This window comes from Cynocephalus volans, chromosome 1, assembly GCF_027409185.1.
Source record: "Cynocephalus volans isolate mCynVol1 chromosome 1, mCynVol1.pri, whole genome shotgun sequence".
NCBI classification, from domain to species: domain Eukaryota; kingdom Metazoa; phylum Chordata; class Mammalia; order Dermoptera; family Cynocephalidae; genus Cynocephalus; species Cynocephalus volans.
In genome coordinates, this window is record NC_084460.1 from 268,551,824 (window position 1) to 268,568,491 (window position 16,668).

A 16,668-nucleotide genomic window follows, 5' to 3' on the forward strand; every position below is an offset into this window, starting at 1 on the left:
GAATTAGCAGGTAGCAAGTAAAGGAGATGGAAATAAATGATTGTAAAATAATGTAAAATTTGAGGTAATTCTTTTCAAGTTAGGTACTGAAAGGCAGTGGAAGGTCTAATCCCTGAAGAACTCGACATGTGGAGTAGTTTTTTTGTTTAAAATTTTATTTATATAGGCTTTCTTAAAAATTCCCAATTTTAAATTAAGGAATACCAGTGAAGGTTATCAGTATGTAATTATGTATAGGAAGAAAATTTATACACTTGCTAATTAGTGTCCTATGTGTAGTTTTTATATCACTTTATAAAAAATGAACAGCTGAAAATTACTCATTCAGTTTATTAGTAACTAATTTGTTTTATGAAAGATGCATAATTTGAAGTGTATTTGTAATTTAAATAGTTAAATGCTTATTTGAAACATTGGCTTATTTGTAATTTAAATAGTTAAATGCTTATTTGAAACACCCAATTTAGTTGAGTTAATCCACTGTAACTGTTTGATTGCAAACATTTTCCCACACTGATGGGCAGCTGACTGAGGTAGTGCTATCCAGTACAGTCAACTGTCAATTATTTGTGGTAATGGGAAACAACAATGCATGGATGATCCTAAAACAAAATATTTTATACAGTACCTTCCTGTCATCTGCTGTGGTCTGAGCTTGTGCTTGGGTTCGTGAGGGAAATGTGGGATGGGGTCTCAGGCTTGCAAAGGAGCTGGGAGTCAGTGTGATTATTTCAAGGCAACAAGGGATATCTATAGGAACCTGGGTTTGGCACTATATGGTTCAAGTGTCATGGGGGGAGCCTGCAGCATGCAAGACCAGCTTGGCAATAGCAGTGAGAAGGATGGGGAAACTAATAAGGAACTGTGGGAGAATAGATGTTTAAGTTCTACACAAGTGCAGTGGTATTACTTAATATATTTTTTTGGTTAACAGGATCTGCAATAAGCAATAATAGTATTAATAGTAGTGTACTTGCATTAGTTTTGGTTGTATTTGCTAGCTGAACACATTTTTTACTTGCCACAGGTAAGTACTATTATTGAGGCCTCTTCTAAATAAGACTAAGTTTATTGTTATATAACTAATAACTTTAGAAACCCAATAAAAATTCTAAATACTTTTCTTACTATTAAAATTCTTCCTAAATATCAGCGTTGAACTTCCAAAATTTAACATTAATGCATTTTAACATTGTAATGTCAATATCATAAAGGCAAAGGCAGTGGTGATTACCAACAGCTGTGAATTTGATTTAAGAAAAATATAGTAGCCACATTGAAAATAAATATAGGAGCTTTACTAAATTTCTTTTAAAACTGATTATTGGCTGTAAGTTGATGAATGTTGAATCTGGGTGCTAGGTATGGGAAGTGTTCATTGTATTATTCTTTCTAATGTGAATATGCTTATGATTTCTGCAAGAGAAAGCTTTAAAAAAAACCTCAGAATCTTTTGGACCTAATGTATTTCCTTTTTTGGGGGAAGGAGGGCAGCTGGTGGGTACAGGATCCAAACTCTTGATCTTGGGTGTCTCCTTATTCATGGAATAGATTTAGTGCTTTCCATCAAGTTATTATTTGAACTCTAAATAAAATCACAGCCATTTTCTAAAGGTAATATTTGATTCTCTCCACAGGAACTCCTGCAGCTCAACCTGATGTGGAAGTGGGATGGCAAGAATACAAATTATACTCTTTGATTTTCTTAACCATATATTACTTTTATTATTATAGACATTTTTAAAGTTAATGACTCCAAATATCTGTCCTTTGGCAGTTGCTAGAGGCATTAATCTTGAATCAACTCTTGTGAAAAGTTTGGAAACAGTGTTGCTATTTGAGAGTGAAGAATATAAGGAACTAGCTAATTAGTTCTCCTTCTAGATTACTGGTTCTCAACCAGGGCAGTTTGGCTTCCAGGGGGATATTTGACAGTGTTAGACATTTTTGGTTGTCACAATTTGGGGTGGGCGAGTGCTATGGGTATCTATCGGGATGCTTCTCTGTATCCTGTAATGCTCAGGACAGCCCCACACAACAAAGAATTATTGGGTCCAAAATGGCAATAGTGGCACTGTTGAGAAACTTTGCTCTAGTTTTTCTACGATGTAGGCATTCTTTTAGAGTATACAACTAAAACCATTATATAGCCAACTAAATTATTTTGTCTTTCCATAGCTGTACGCTCTTAAGAATTATGTTTTAAAAATACATATATCAGTTTTTACTGATAATTGATGTAATAAACAACAAAGAACATTTTCCCCCTTATAATTTCTTTAACAAATTCCTTTTAGAGTTTAGTGCTGAAAAAATTGTCACTTTCCCAATGAAGGAATATGTTTCCATATAACTTATTAGGTTCCTACTTTGCCTTTTCTCCCAAGAAGTTTAGAGCCAAATTTTATGATCTGTTAAAGCAACTATTCCTTATTTAGGCCTATAGTTCTGTTATCTTTTCCTTTCCTATATTGGTCTTTCTTTTATCCTTACTGTAATGGTATATGGGTTTGGGCTGTGGGTGTATCTGTGTATATACAAAGAGAACATATACGTAATATGTAAATTTCCCCAACTCCTACAAAGTCGCATCTCTGTGTGATCAGATGAACTGATTTCTAACTTATGTTTTAATGCTTTGTAAAAGTCTCAATTTTTAAAAAACAATTTAAAAATATATGCTTGTTATAAAATATTACTGTATATTAGTGCAAATAACAGATGGAAAATTGTTCCTCCCTTTTCCATTCGCCAGGGATTTATTAATATTTTTAGCATGGAAATTTGAAATCGAAGTTCTAATTTGCTGTAAGCTTGGAATCCTGTTGTGGTTGGTCAGGTTTACATTCTTATCGTTTCATTTCTGAATAAGTTAAGTACATTACTAAAAACTGAGGAGAGTAGAAACGGTGTCTAAATAAACTTTCTCTCTTTTAAATTCTCTACTAAACTTTCTTTAACTGATCTGTCAAAGACCAGTTATATAAAAAGTAAGTGCCATATTTTATTTTATTTTGAAGCACACTTGATAATTATGAAATAATTTTCCGAGCCCATATTTTTAACGAATCAAGATGACTCATTAAACTTTAGGCAAAATGTGATTAATTTCCATTCTCTGAAGTTAAAAATTAAGTAAATTCCAGTATTATGACTAATATGCAAATTCTCTTTTCTATATAGCTCCCTCAGCAGTTGAAAAGGAAAGCAGGTGTCATAACTTAACATGCACAGAAAAATTTCAGAGTCTTTTTTTTTTTTTTTTTTTCCCCTTAAAAAGAAATACTTAACATGTTCAGGTTACTACCTTAGTCAGTTTTTGATTTGATACTTCATTTAGGTAAAGACTTATTTTGAGTAAAATGTGTTAATTACCTTGAATTCAACCATTCTCTTCTGTAAAAACCAATGCTGTGTTTTCAGAATTGTGTTTCATTTATTACTCCTGAAACACATAGATTCTGTTGTTTTTAAGATCTACTGATCGTAGAGAAATAGGGGGCTTTGAATTTGTTTCACATTTACCTCATACTTTAGGCAGTTTAGGAGGATAAATGATAAGTTTTCAGATTTCTTAAGGTGTTATTTAATAATGTTGCGATTGTTATCTTTTCTTCCCATTGTTATTACTTGGTTCTTCTTTTAGAAAGGAGAAATTGAACTGGGGAGGAGTTAGCAAAGATAGTATGTATTAATTGCTGCTTGAGCTAGGAATGGTGGTAAAAGATTTGAACAATCTTAGTGAAATGTTTTATAAACTTTTTTTGACTCTAACCCAGAGGGACAAAAAAACCATCTTACATTGAATCCAGTACATAATTCATGTGTATATTTATATACATGACAAAACAGGTGTTTCAAGAAACAATACTTATCTTGCTATGTGGTGATGTTTCTATTTATTTAAAATAATTGCTGCTCATATACCATTAAATTACAACTTGCAGTTTTAAAAAAAGCTTTAGTATAGTAATTACCTGTGTATGTGGAGAAATTCATCCTTGGTTAGCAAATAGAAGGCTGTGAGTAAAAACACATCATCATTCTATATTAAATTATGTCCTATGTGAGCATTTAATAAATATAAATAAATTAATGAAATATTTTACAAGCATTGTATCATGATAAAATATAAGCAGCTTTGCCCAAGCAAACTTGTTTTCCTGTCAAAAATGACTCATTTTTTACATTATATTTCTATTTTCGCCCTTCCCCACCCCCCATTTTTTTAAATGAGAAGGTATTTAAGCACTAACTGAAATTATACTAATAGGTTATTTTAAAATGTAACCAGATTAATCATTGTGGCTTTTAAAATCATTGTATTAGGCTGAATCTTAATGGAGAAGGGAAAATTAGCATGCTTTAACTAGGGGGTGGCAAACTTTCTGTAGGGCCAGCTAATAAATATTTTAGGCTTTACAGACCATAAAGTTTGTGTTGTATCTACTCATTTCTACCACTGTACTGTAAAAGTAGCCATAGACAAGTAAGCAGGTGAGTAGCAGGGCTGTGTTCCAATAAAACTAATGCTAGAAACTGAAATTTGAATTTCATACAGATTTCACGTCACAACATAATTTTTCTTTTGATTGATTTTCAACCATTAAAAAATGTAAACACCACTCTTAGTTTGTGGACTGTAAAAATCAGGTGATGGGCCAGATTTGGCCTGTGGGCCATGGTTTGCCAACCTTTGCATTAGCCTAAAAATGGAGAAAGTCAGTAGTGCAGAAAGGAGAAAATTTTTAGCAAGCATAGTTGAGAATATGAATAGCAATATTAAATCTCTGGGCATTAATATTTTAGTTTTTCTGGATGTCAGAGCTATATACTTTTGTTTTTTTATATATTATATTTTGCAGACAGTCGATATTCATAAAGAGAAAGTTGCAAGAAGAGAAATTGGTATTTTGACTACCAATAAAAACACTTCAAGGACACACAAGATTATTGCTCCAGCCAACCTTGAACGACCAGTTCGTTATATTAGAAAACCTATTGACTATACAATTCTAGATGATATTGGACATGGAGTAAAGGTAAGTATAATTTTTGTCAAGCTTTTAAAAACAGTAGCCCATAATGGAACTAACTCTTTGAAAAATTAAGCTTTTATCTTTCCTTTCCTAGAAGACCAAGTCTTGCCCCAGTTGTGGTTTGAAGATTCTTTGCTACTATAACTTTTATCCCTCTTGATTTTTCTTAGTTGTGTATTCTCAAGTTTTAAACAGTCATCTTTGAATGAATTGCATTTGTTTAATCAATTATGATAATGCCTCATATAGATCGAGTAAATAAGTGTGGCGTAATCTTTCTAATCTTTATGGTGATTTAATATGACTGATTAAAAAATTATTCAGCATGTTATTAAAGTGTTTACCTTATCTCAAAAATTTATCAGCAGACTTTTGGCAGTAGTTTTCAGAAACAACAACAGTTAATAAACATGTACTTTGAATTTTTCTAAAATAATTTTATTTCAACATTTTAGGTGAGAATAGTACAGATAAAAGTAGTATGTGAATTAATATTTCCACTGCTTTTGAGTGTGTAGCCATTATACATTTTGGCTGTCTTTTAAAATGTATTTGAGTGCTTAGTGTGTATATAAAGTACCATAATTAAAACTGAAGAATGTAAATTTTATTTAAATTAGTGTTGGTATAGAGCTTCAGCTAAGTATTATTTAAAATTTGCATCTGATCAATAATTTGAGAGACAACGACTTATGGAATGTGACTTCAAATAAATATACTGTACATATATGCCTATAATGAAACTGTATAGTTCATGCGGTTGATTTTTTTTTTCTCAGATGTAAGCATATTTAAATAAAAAATGCATCCACAGTATTATGGCTGGAAATCAGTTAAATCTAAGTTTAATGTAGATCTAGGTAAAAAGAAAATATATAATGTAAATTTATTTTTAAAATCTCTTCGTAAACGTTTTGATATAAGTACTGTTGTTATCTGGAATTCGATATTTAATTTTGTAATTGATACCTACATGCATTTAGATTACTAATTAGAACGTTTAAAAATAGGATGTGTAATTGGATAGTTGATTAATAACAAATTTATTTTAACTTGGTAAAATGTATTCAAGACAAACAACTGTTAATAGAATATTTTAGGGTACTTCTAGAATCTAATGCCAAAAAGACGCTTAGAATATCACATTTGTGCTTGCACACTTATGTAATAAAAAGATGATTTCCCCCTGATTGTTATTTAATCCTCAAAGTAAAAAGTTATTCTTTTCGGACTCTGTAGTCCCTTCATTGTTTGGACTGTTAGTGTTTTAAGGGTCACTAAGTTGAATTTTTGAATAGAACAATGTCTTAAAATAATTTCATCAAAGGAACTCCTGTTCATGACACATCCTGCTTTAACCACTCTTTCTATAATCTACTGAAACATTATTTTGTTAATGCTGAATGCTTAACTTGTTTTTTCTTTGTTTTTTTCCTTTCTCTTCATATCTTGAAATTCCAACTAACCTTTCAATGCTTTTTTTCCTTACCTCTTTTATTTGCTCCATTTATGCATTAAGTGGTTGCTTAGATTTAAGGTAAGAGATTCCAGGGCTGGATTTCCATTCTTTGTTCTTATGTAGAGTATTACATATGGGGAGTAAAGGAGATATTTGGCACTTGGCCTTTTAAAACCAATAATTTCTCCTTTATTTTATTTTTTTGTCCTGCAACTTTGTGGTGTGTCTCCATGTTCCTTGAGGGCAGATTTTTTTTGTCTCTTTTGTTCACTGTTCTATCCTTTGTGCCTAGAAGGTGCCTGACACCCATTAGGTGCTTAGTAAATATTTGTTGAATGAATGGTTACTTTGCAGTATTAATATATTTTGTGAAAATGAATGTAACTGTTTACCTTATCATAAAAGGTTGTTATGGAATAAAATTAACTGGATTTTTGTAAATATAGAAATTTTATAATGGATTAGAGGGCCAACTAATGTGCTTTATTTAACCTTCCCCCTGTGTAATGGACTTTTTATTCTATAAATGGTGTGCTTTATTATACACCCTGAGAACAATATGTTGTTATCTTTTGAACTCTTAATGTGAAGAAATTGAGACAGAAAATGTTCAGTGCTACGGGGTTTTTTTTAAGTTGCAGTATCATGCATTTTGCAAAACAATTAGTCTGCAGTTGCAAAACATGCAGTTTGCAAAACAAATAGCTGTATAAAAGATATATTTCAGTGTAAACTCACTTTAAGAGTTTTTAAAGATGAATATTATATGCAAAACATCAAAAGCTTATATAGTGTTTAACAAAATACAAGAATTAGAGATAATATTTCTTGTGATTTGTTTCAGTAACATTTTAATATAATTCAACTATACTCAAGAAGCCTGTCAAATAAAATACTAAAATTACTTTCATAAAACTTAGCATTCATTTCCTCTTTTTTCTTTTTTGCTTAGCCACATTTTATAATTTCTTTTCAAATATATATATTCTTTTTATCCAATAGCCCATTGTTCGCAGTGTCTTCAGTGTGGGAAGTGATAACAAGAAGACAAAATGACTGAATTCTGAATCATTAACTAGTTAGTACTTTCCATGGCCCCAGAAATTTCACCTGCTTATGGTAGATCTGATCAGAGGAGCCTATGCAAATACATTCCTTGTGTTATTGGTTGGAGTGTTGGCTCCAAACTCTTAAGTATTGGTGATTAAGGCATGTGGAATTGGGAGGGGATTCTTTTTGCTTGAAATAGGTGGGCTGCAGTGAACTAGACCAAAAGCAGGCTGTGTGGCTGCCTTGGCCTTTTTCCTCTAAAGTCTGTATTTAAATTTTGGCTTTTGATGTGTTAATTTTGGGGGAGATAGGGCAAACTGAAAGGCTTCTAGAAAGATCTAACAGGAAATCACACTTATATAAGATCCCTTGATACATTTGCTCTTTGCTTCATAAAGCTCCATTCCTGAGAACTGTGGCTCTGTGTAAGTGTTTCTACTCTGTAGGGGTGGAATTAGCAGGGTAAGGAGAGTATCTTGAGTTTATCTAGCAACTAGAATGTGCCAGTGCTCTGTCTTTCCTTTCTTCTTGTTCCCTTTTGTGAATATCTCTATCTTCTCTCTAAACCTGTGGCACATAGTTAATAATTTTGGGTGAACCCAAGTATGAAAAAAATCAGAGTGAAAATAAATTCAGTATATAGCAAATCATTACTCTTTTTATGCTGGCGAGAAATATAAAATTAGTGGTTTTAGAAGGGTGATTAATCGAATAATTGAATATGTTAAGGTAAGAAGGTACTACAAATGTAAACTAGTCCAGTGGTTTTCCAACTGAGCTTTTTGGAAACCTGTGGATTCTATCAAGTGCCTTGGAAGTCTCCAGATCAATATGAGTGTGGGTTCCTTATCCTCATTTTAGTCAGTATAGCTATTTAAACAGAGCCTTTAATATGTGCTTTAGATTTAAAGCATATTTAAGTTCTGGCCCTTTTTCCTTTCACTTCTACCTTTATCTCTCTCTCGCTTTTTTTTTTTTTTTTTTAAGCTCTTTTTGATCTCTGTCTTTGCTCCCATTGCTGTCAGACTTTTGATGCTTTTCAGACAGTCTCTAAACAAACCCATCATACTCTGGGACCAGACACATGAGATTTGACTCAGACCTCCTTGCTTAAAAGTTGAATTTCTAGTATATTATACAGCATTTTCTGGTGATGCTTAATTGTTCTTTTCATCCGAAATTTGTATTAACTGGTTTAAACTTCGGTCAAGTTGTAGAGTTTAATTCTTAAGACTTTTGAAAACAATTTGGTGATATTTTTATAACAAAGGGCATAAAAGGCCAGTGGACAGAATGCCATATTGGAAGTGTTTTAATATGTGCCTGAGGCCATATAAAAGTGGAATGTACCTATGACTTTGGTTCCATTTCTGCACTCTATTTTAGTAGTAAAAAGAGTCTTAAAACTCTGTTATTCAAGCCAATATGATATATTTGTGATGTATTTTTTTGTTGAAAACAGTGAAGTTGTCACCAATGATGCTTACTTAAGTACTTTTTCTTTTTATTTATTAAAAGAAATTTATTTTTTAGTTGAAACATTGTACGTATTTATGGAGTACAGAGTTATATTTCCATAGATGTATACAGTGTGTATGGTCAAATTGGGGTAGTTAGCGTACCATCATCATAAAAATTTATCATTTCTTTGTGATGAGAACATTTGAGCTCTCTAGCATTTGAGAACTACAATAAATTATTGATAATTATAGATGTCTAGCACTGCTGTAGACCACTAGAACTTATTTTTCCTATCTAGCTGTAGTTTCGTGTCCATTAACCAACCTCTTCCTGTCCCTTCTGCCCCTTCCCAGCCTCTAGTAGCCACAATTCTACTCTAATTAAGTAGTTTTTAAAATACACATATTAGTTTAATCAAAAATAGTAAAGACTTCTGATTTGTTAATGTAATATTTATTTCAGTTGAAGATTCCCCAAGCAGATTTTGCATAATTAATAAGCAGGGGTTAAGGGATTATTTTACAGCTAACAAGTTAAGAATATAATACTTTTGAAAATTTTGCCTAGGATCTTGAAGATCCATAATTTAATCCCATATTAAAAAAATAGGGCTAACATTTTCACTTGAGTATTTAGTATTTGTCATTTCCTGCAGAAATGATAAAATTTCCCTCTTGTTTCTAGCTTTCATGTACAGCTGAGGGTTTACTCTTAAAAATTTACTCGACACAACACTTGGAAGAAAAACTCTGTAATGACAGCAACCCGTGGGAAACTCATATGTTTTTGCCCATCAGTTCCAATCTTGAGCCATCAATTCTGTTTTGGCAAAATCCAGTTGTTAGAAACTTTACAAAATCAAGCAGAAGTTTAGAAACTTTACAGAATCAAGCAGAAGTTCGTCTATTACACTCTTGTTTTCTTCTACTACTTTCTTTGCCTGTTTCTCTCCCCTCTTTCTCCTAATCTCTTATTCCCTCATCTCTGTACTGGATTATTTTAGGACTCTTGGCTTCTTAGGCTTTTTGCCTTTTCAACTCTCATACTAAAATTTTTACCTCTGTCCTGAATTCATACTCTTAATTCCTGGTTTCAACTTTGATGTCCCTAAGGGGATCTCTTGATCCTTTTACCAGTAGCCCCTAGGAATTGAAAAGGGATATATGAGGATACTTTCAAAAAATTCTTGGAAAAATTGAATTAAAAGATAACTCAAATCTTTCCATGAACTTTTTGAAGACCCCTCCTGTATTCTCTGAGGAGAGCGATAGAGGTCTCTGGAAAGCCAAAGAATGATGTACTGAATAAGACTATAATGGGGAATAATATTGGTCAGAGAATGAAGGCCCACACGTGCTTGACCACAGCTTCTTCCTATATTCACTATTCCACACACAGATACATCCTACACAGGCTTCTCTTCTTCTCTCTCTCTATTTAAATGCTGTTCTTTTTGAACTTAACAGTACAGGTCAGGTTTTTCCCTACAAAACCTCGCCTAACAATTTCTTCCTACATTGATAATTCTTTTTTTGTGCTTTCTATAGAATTTGTAGACATTCCTTTTTGTTTTAATCATGTGACTCTTATTTATTTCAAAATACCTTAGAAGCAGAAAAATTCTTTTATAGACCATTGTGTCTCCAAAACTCCCTTCTTTTATCATGTGGCTTTACTCTTATACCTAGTAATCTGGTATGTGGTTGATAAATGAAGGGTATACCACACGTACCATTTTAGAATGTGTCTGCCACTGTTTTATTGCAGCAGATCATCTGTCAGTGAGAGATTCGTAGCGGAGGTGATGTTGTCTATGAACTAGAGATATTTAGAAATAATACTGAAGCTCAGAGGGTGCTGGAAAATGCCGAGATTTGTAACGAACATTATATATCAAGATTCAAGGAGGTAATGAATTTACCAAGAGGGATAGAGCAGGAAAGGTCAGAGCACTGTAGAGAAAAATATTAAGGCATAAGTGACCTAATGGGTGGGGCTGCTGGTTGTAGGGGTCTTTGAAGCCTGGAAGACTAGACCACTCTTTGGTCATAAAAGAACTGTTCCTACCTCTAGTATTATCTGCATTCATCATAGGCCAGTGGGAAAGTATTTGTGGCATGCATTATAACCCTCATCACCTAAATGAATTATTTCTTCTACTTTTGTTTTTTTGGAGGTTTCTCTCCAGTAGGGGGAAAAAAGGGACTTTTCCTTACTGTTCCTCCTTGTACCTAATACCTACTTCACTTAGCTCTTGATGACTTTCTGCTTTATGTAATAAACATATACCCACATAAAGAAATTATTGTTTCATTCAGCCACCATAGTTTTATTCCAGTTCCCAACTAATTCTTTGAAAAGTGTGATAAGCACTCCCACTCAAAATTTAGGATCATTAACTACATGTTATGGTAGTTCTATGTTTGTAGTTTAAAAAAATATTTCATGTGGAATTACTGTTCTGAAGAGGCTGCAGTGTTGGTTTGTACTGAGTTTATGGTGTGTGTGTGTGTGCACAAGTTTCCCACCACTACCACATACAGTTTAGTCGTGTGTTTTATTACTTGTCAGGAAATGTTTTCTATTAAAAACTTCCCTCAGAATAGTTTGTAGGAGCATGATAGCTATCCAGTAAATATATATGTTTTTTTACCAAATCATTTTAGGATTGAAATAGTTTCTTAACTTTAATTATAATACAGATTCTACCTATTATAAATAAATTTTGTTTGGCATTTATTGCTGTATATCCTTTTCCTCTAGGTAGATGGCAGTATTTATATTCTGCATAGCATATTCATTGGTTTACTTAGCAAGAAACATTTTTCACAAAGGAAAACTGCTTTGAGGAAATACTGAAAAACTTTTAGCTTAATAGCTTAATAGTATCAATGAAGTATAAAATTAGATGGTTTGGATATACAGGGATTTTGGTTTCTTAAGTGATTTGTTACTCATCCAGCCCCATTAACCAAGCAAAAACAAAAATTTGATGATTACAGATCATGAAATGTATTGTTTTATTTAATGTCCACCAGATTTTAATTTATAGATTCTTTATTTTATATTATTTTTGGAGTAAGTTCAAAGACCTATTTAAGATACTGCAATTTAAACAAAAATTCTTTACGTATTAAAACCTAAAACAAATCAGAATTGTAAAGCTGTTTTGAAGTATTTTAGCTATCCCATGTATAGAATAAAATTCTCTTTTACTCTTTTTCTGTTCCTGCTTCTTTTACTTCCTGTTTCTAGCAAATTGACATAGTTTAGTGTTTGGTTCACTTCTTCCTCATCACTTAAAGTAACTTTGGGTTTTATGTTGTTTAAGGTTGAGCTTAAAGGACTTGGGTTACTACTTTTAAAGTCTTTTAGTATCATAAATTAAGATTTACAGTTTTCAGAACTATTGGTTATTTGTCATGTTACTCCTATAATTTTCCCCAAATGTGGGTTGATTTTTTAAAAAAAACTTCTGGCATTTTCATTTCAAGATACAATTAGTATACCCTCTGCTTATTATTGATGAGGGAGAGCAAGGATAAGTTAATTTTTATTATTACTTGATAATTGGTTTGTTTTGCATTTATTGTTTAAAAGCAACAACAAAAGGATTACAGATAAATACTTCACTTTAAAAATTTTGACATTTCAAAGGTATCATTTGTCATTAATGATTGTTTTAACATCACACGCAACTTGTTCACTGGGCTATTCATTTGAAGAATTTGTTTCTTGATATATTATTTCTTGCCTATTCAGATAAAAAGTAAGTGTTTTAGGATTTTTAAAAATTCCAACTAAGCCAGAATTAATTTTGACAGCCTCAATACTTGGTATACAATTATGATTTCTTTTCTTAAAATTTATATTTTGAAATTACACTATAAATGTATTCTGATTTCAATGGTATATAATGTCTTACGTTGTATTTTACAAGTATAATTTGAATAATGTAGATGTTTTTATTAGGAAAGTCGAGATTCTTTTTTGAAGTGTTTTGAAGATGGCAATCCAAAATATTAGGGACTTATAATAGGGTCAGTTATGAATCTGTATGGTGAACATTAACTAACCCACTGATAGCCTCAAACAATTTGAGATTGCATTTGAACTGTATTTGTGAATGACTTCTCTGAGCTCCTTAAGATATCCAGGGTTCTAGGGCTTTTGGTGTAAGTGCTGACGTACTGCTCTGGTGACATCTATTATTCCTAGATTACCCATCTTTCCTACACTTGCATTTTCAGTTGGGGATAGAACAGTGAGTGGAGTCATGGTCCAGCTCTGACTTAGGACTATGTCACATCTTTCTCATGCCCGAAGTAACATTCAGTTTGGGCCTGAGTGGGTCTAATTCCCATTGGAACTAGGACCTTGCAAATGGCACTTGTGCTGCTTACAGATGAATGGGGATACCTCAGCCCTCAGTTTCTGGTTCAGATGTTTAGGAACATGCCTTGAACTTCTAGCAGTTTTCAGGTAGGTGATTCCGTCATAAGAGAACATTAAAGAAATCTGAATTGTAAGGCTGATCCACAGTTTAAAAAACTAAAAAATTTTTTATATATTATAATTTATTTTAATTTTAGAGTTACAATGGATCATATGCATAAAGTTGCATATTTTTATTTGGGAAATGTATTTTGTTTATGATACACTTGCTATCAAAGGAAGCTCTCTAAAAAGTAAAGAATTGCTTAAAGGCATTATTGTTTCTGATTGAGTTATTCTTTATTAAAACTAAAATTTTTGTAGTTATCCTATTTAATTTCAATAGAATGTAATATCAAATAGTCTAACCAGTGATCTGTTGGTGTGATGACCTAATGGCAAATATAGTCTTTGCACATAAGTTTATAAGCATTTGAAGATCTCATGTTAGGAAGAGTCCTTTGAGTACAACTGTAGAATAATAGTAGAGTAGAAATCGCATATGAAATGCATGGCCTCTGATTTTTTTCCCCTGTATTTAAACCTTCCCATCCTTTCTTAAATAGCATAGCATTATTTCCCTAAAGTGGTACTTCATTTCACTGCATACGAGTTAAGTTGAGTTTTCCTCAAAATTTTTTAGGTGAGTACCCAGAATATGAAGATGGGTGGGCTGCCACGTACAACACCTCCAACTCAGAAACCCCCCAGTCCCCCAATGTCAGGGAAAGGGACACTTGGGTGAGTATATAACTAAATAGTAATTGAAAACCATTTTATGTAGTATTGTGTTAAAACTAAACACAACATATATTTAAATTATTTTTGAATAAAGAGAACATTTTCTTCTTAAAAAATTTTAATTGACACATTGTAATTGTATATGCTTATGAGGTACAAACTGATGTTTTGATACATATGTATACTGTATAATGATCAGGTCAGGGTAGTTAATGTAACTGTCACCTTATGCATTTATCATTTCTTTCTGATGAAAACATTCAAAAGTCTCTCCTCTAGCTATTTTTTTGGGGGGGATGGCTGGCCAGTATGGGCATCTGAACCTAATCTAGCTATTATGTAATATACACAACTTAATTATTAACCATAGTCACCCTGCTGTGCAATAGAACACCAGGATTTATTCCCCCTATATAATTTTAATTTTGTACCCGTTGGCCAACCTCTTCCTTTTTTCCCTTCCTTCCTCCCCTTCTCTGTCTCTGTAATATCAGGATTTGAATTTTTTTAGATTCCACATATGAGTGAGATCATGTGGTATTTGTCTTTTTATGCCTGGCTTACTTCACTTAACAACTTCCAAGTGCATCTATGTTGCCACAAATGACAGGATTTCATTTTTTTATGGCTGAATAAGTATTTCATTGTGTATATATGCCACATTTTTTTAACCCATTCATCCATTGTTGGACACTTATGGTTGATTCCGTATCTTGACTATTGTAAATTGTGCTTCAATAACCATGGGAGTGCAGATATCTCTTCGATGTACTGACTTCATTTCCTTTGTGTATATACCCAGTAGTGGGATTGCTAGATTATATGGTAGTTCTATTTTTAATTTTTTGAGGAACCTTCATGTTGTTTTCCATAATGGCTGTACTAGTTTACACTCCCCCTAACAGTGTGCAAGTGTTCCCTTTTCTTCACATCTTTGCCAGCATTTGTTTTCTTTTGTCTTCTTGATAATACCATTCTAAACAGAGTGAAGTGGTATCTTGATGTTTTGATTTGTGTTTCCCTGATGATTGGTAATGCTAAGCATTTTTTCATATGCCTTTGGCCATTTGTATGTCTTCTTTTGCAAAATGTCTGTTAAGATCCTTTGCCCATTTCTCAGTTGGATTGTTTTTTTTTTGCCATTAAATTTCTTATATGTTCCTAACCCCTTGTCAGATGTATAGTTTTCAGATATTTTCTCCCATTCTGTAAGTTGTCTCTTCCCTCTGTTAACAGTTTCCTTTGATGTGCAAAAGCTTTTTTGTTTGATGTAATCCTATTTGTCTATTTTTGCTTTTATTGCTTGTGCTTTTGAAGTATTATTTAAAAATATTCTTGCCCAGCCCCATGTTGTTGATCATTTTCCCTATGTTTTCTTATAGTGGTTTCATAGGTTTGGGTTTTACATTTAAATCTTTAATTCATTTCAAGTTTATTTTTATATATGGTGAGTGGTAGGGGTCTAATGTCATTCTCTGCGTCCAGTTTTCCCAGCACCATTACTAAGAGATTGGCTTTTCCCCGATATATATTCTTGGCACCTTTGTCAAAGATCAGTTAGCTGTAGATGTGTGAATTTATTTCTGGGCTCTCTATTCTGTTTCATGGGTCTGTGTGTCGGTTTTTATGCCAGTACCATGTGGTTTTGGTTACTATAGCTTTGTAGCATATTTTGAACTCAGGAAGTGTGTGATGCCTCCAGCTTTGTTCTTTTTGTTCATAATTGCTTTCACTATATGAAGTCTTCTGTGGTTCCATACAAATATTAAGATTATTGGTATTTTGATAGGGATTGTGTTGAATGCCTAAATTGCTTTGGATAATATGGATATTTTCATGATGTTGATTCTTCCAATCCATGAACGTGGGATATCTTCCCATTTGTTTATGTCCTCCTCAGTTTCTTTCTTCAAAGTTTTATAGTTTTCAGTGTAGCTCTCTTTTATCTCCTTGGTTAAGTTTATTCCTGCTTACTTAATTTTTTGTGGTTATTGTAAAAGGAATTGTTTTCTTGATTTCTTTTTCAGATAGTTCACTATTAGTGTATAGAAGTGCTATTGACTTTTTGCATGTTGATTTTGTATCCTGCAACTTTCTTGAATTCTCTTATTAGTTTTAACAGTTTTTTTTGTGGAATCCTTAGGGTTTTCTGTATATAAGATTATGTCGTTTGCAGAGAGGGACAGTTTGACTTCCTCCTTTCCAATTTGATGTCCTTTCTTTCTTTCTCTTATCTAATTGCTCTGGCTTGAACTTCGGCATTATGTTGGATAGAAGTGGTGAAAGTGGGCATTTTTGTCTTTTTCCTGATCTAAGAAAGAAAGCTTTCAGCTTCTACCATTCAGTATCATGTTAGCTGTGGGTTTTTCATATATGGCTTTTATTGTATTGAGGGTACATACCTCCAATACCTAGTTTTTTAAGAGTTTTTATCATGAAGGATTGTTCAGTTTTGTCAAATTTTTTGTCAATTGAAATGATTAT

The 16,668-nt window shown here is 32.6% G+C and overlaps 1 protein-coding gene across 24 annotated transcripts in view; it reads left to right on the top strand.

The window, feature by feature from the left end:
• Positions 1-16,668, top strand: part of ABI2 (abl interactor 2) — a 105,965-nt gene that overhangs the window by 56,493 nt on the left and 32,804 nt on the right. For all 24 annotated transcript variants that reach the window (XR_010024174.1, XM_063103865.1, XM_063103901.1 and 21 more), the window contains exons 3-4: positions 4,866-5,042; positions 14,087-14,184. Coding sequence is in view for 23 of the 24 variants with exons in the window: in XM_063103865.1 (XP_062959935.1) it covers positions 4,866-5,042; positions 14,087-14,184 (275 nt within the window). In the remaining variant the exon portion in view is untranslated. The remainder of the gene's footprint in view (positions 1-4,865; positions 5,043-14,086; positions 14,185-16,668) is intronic.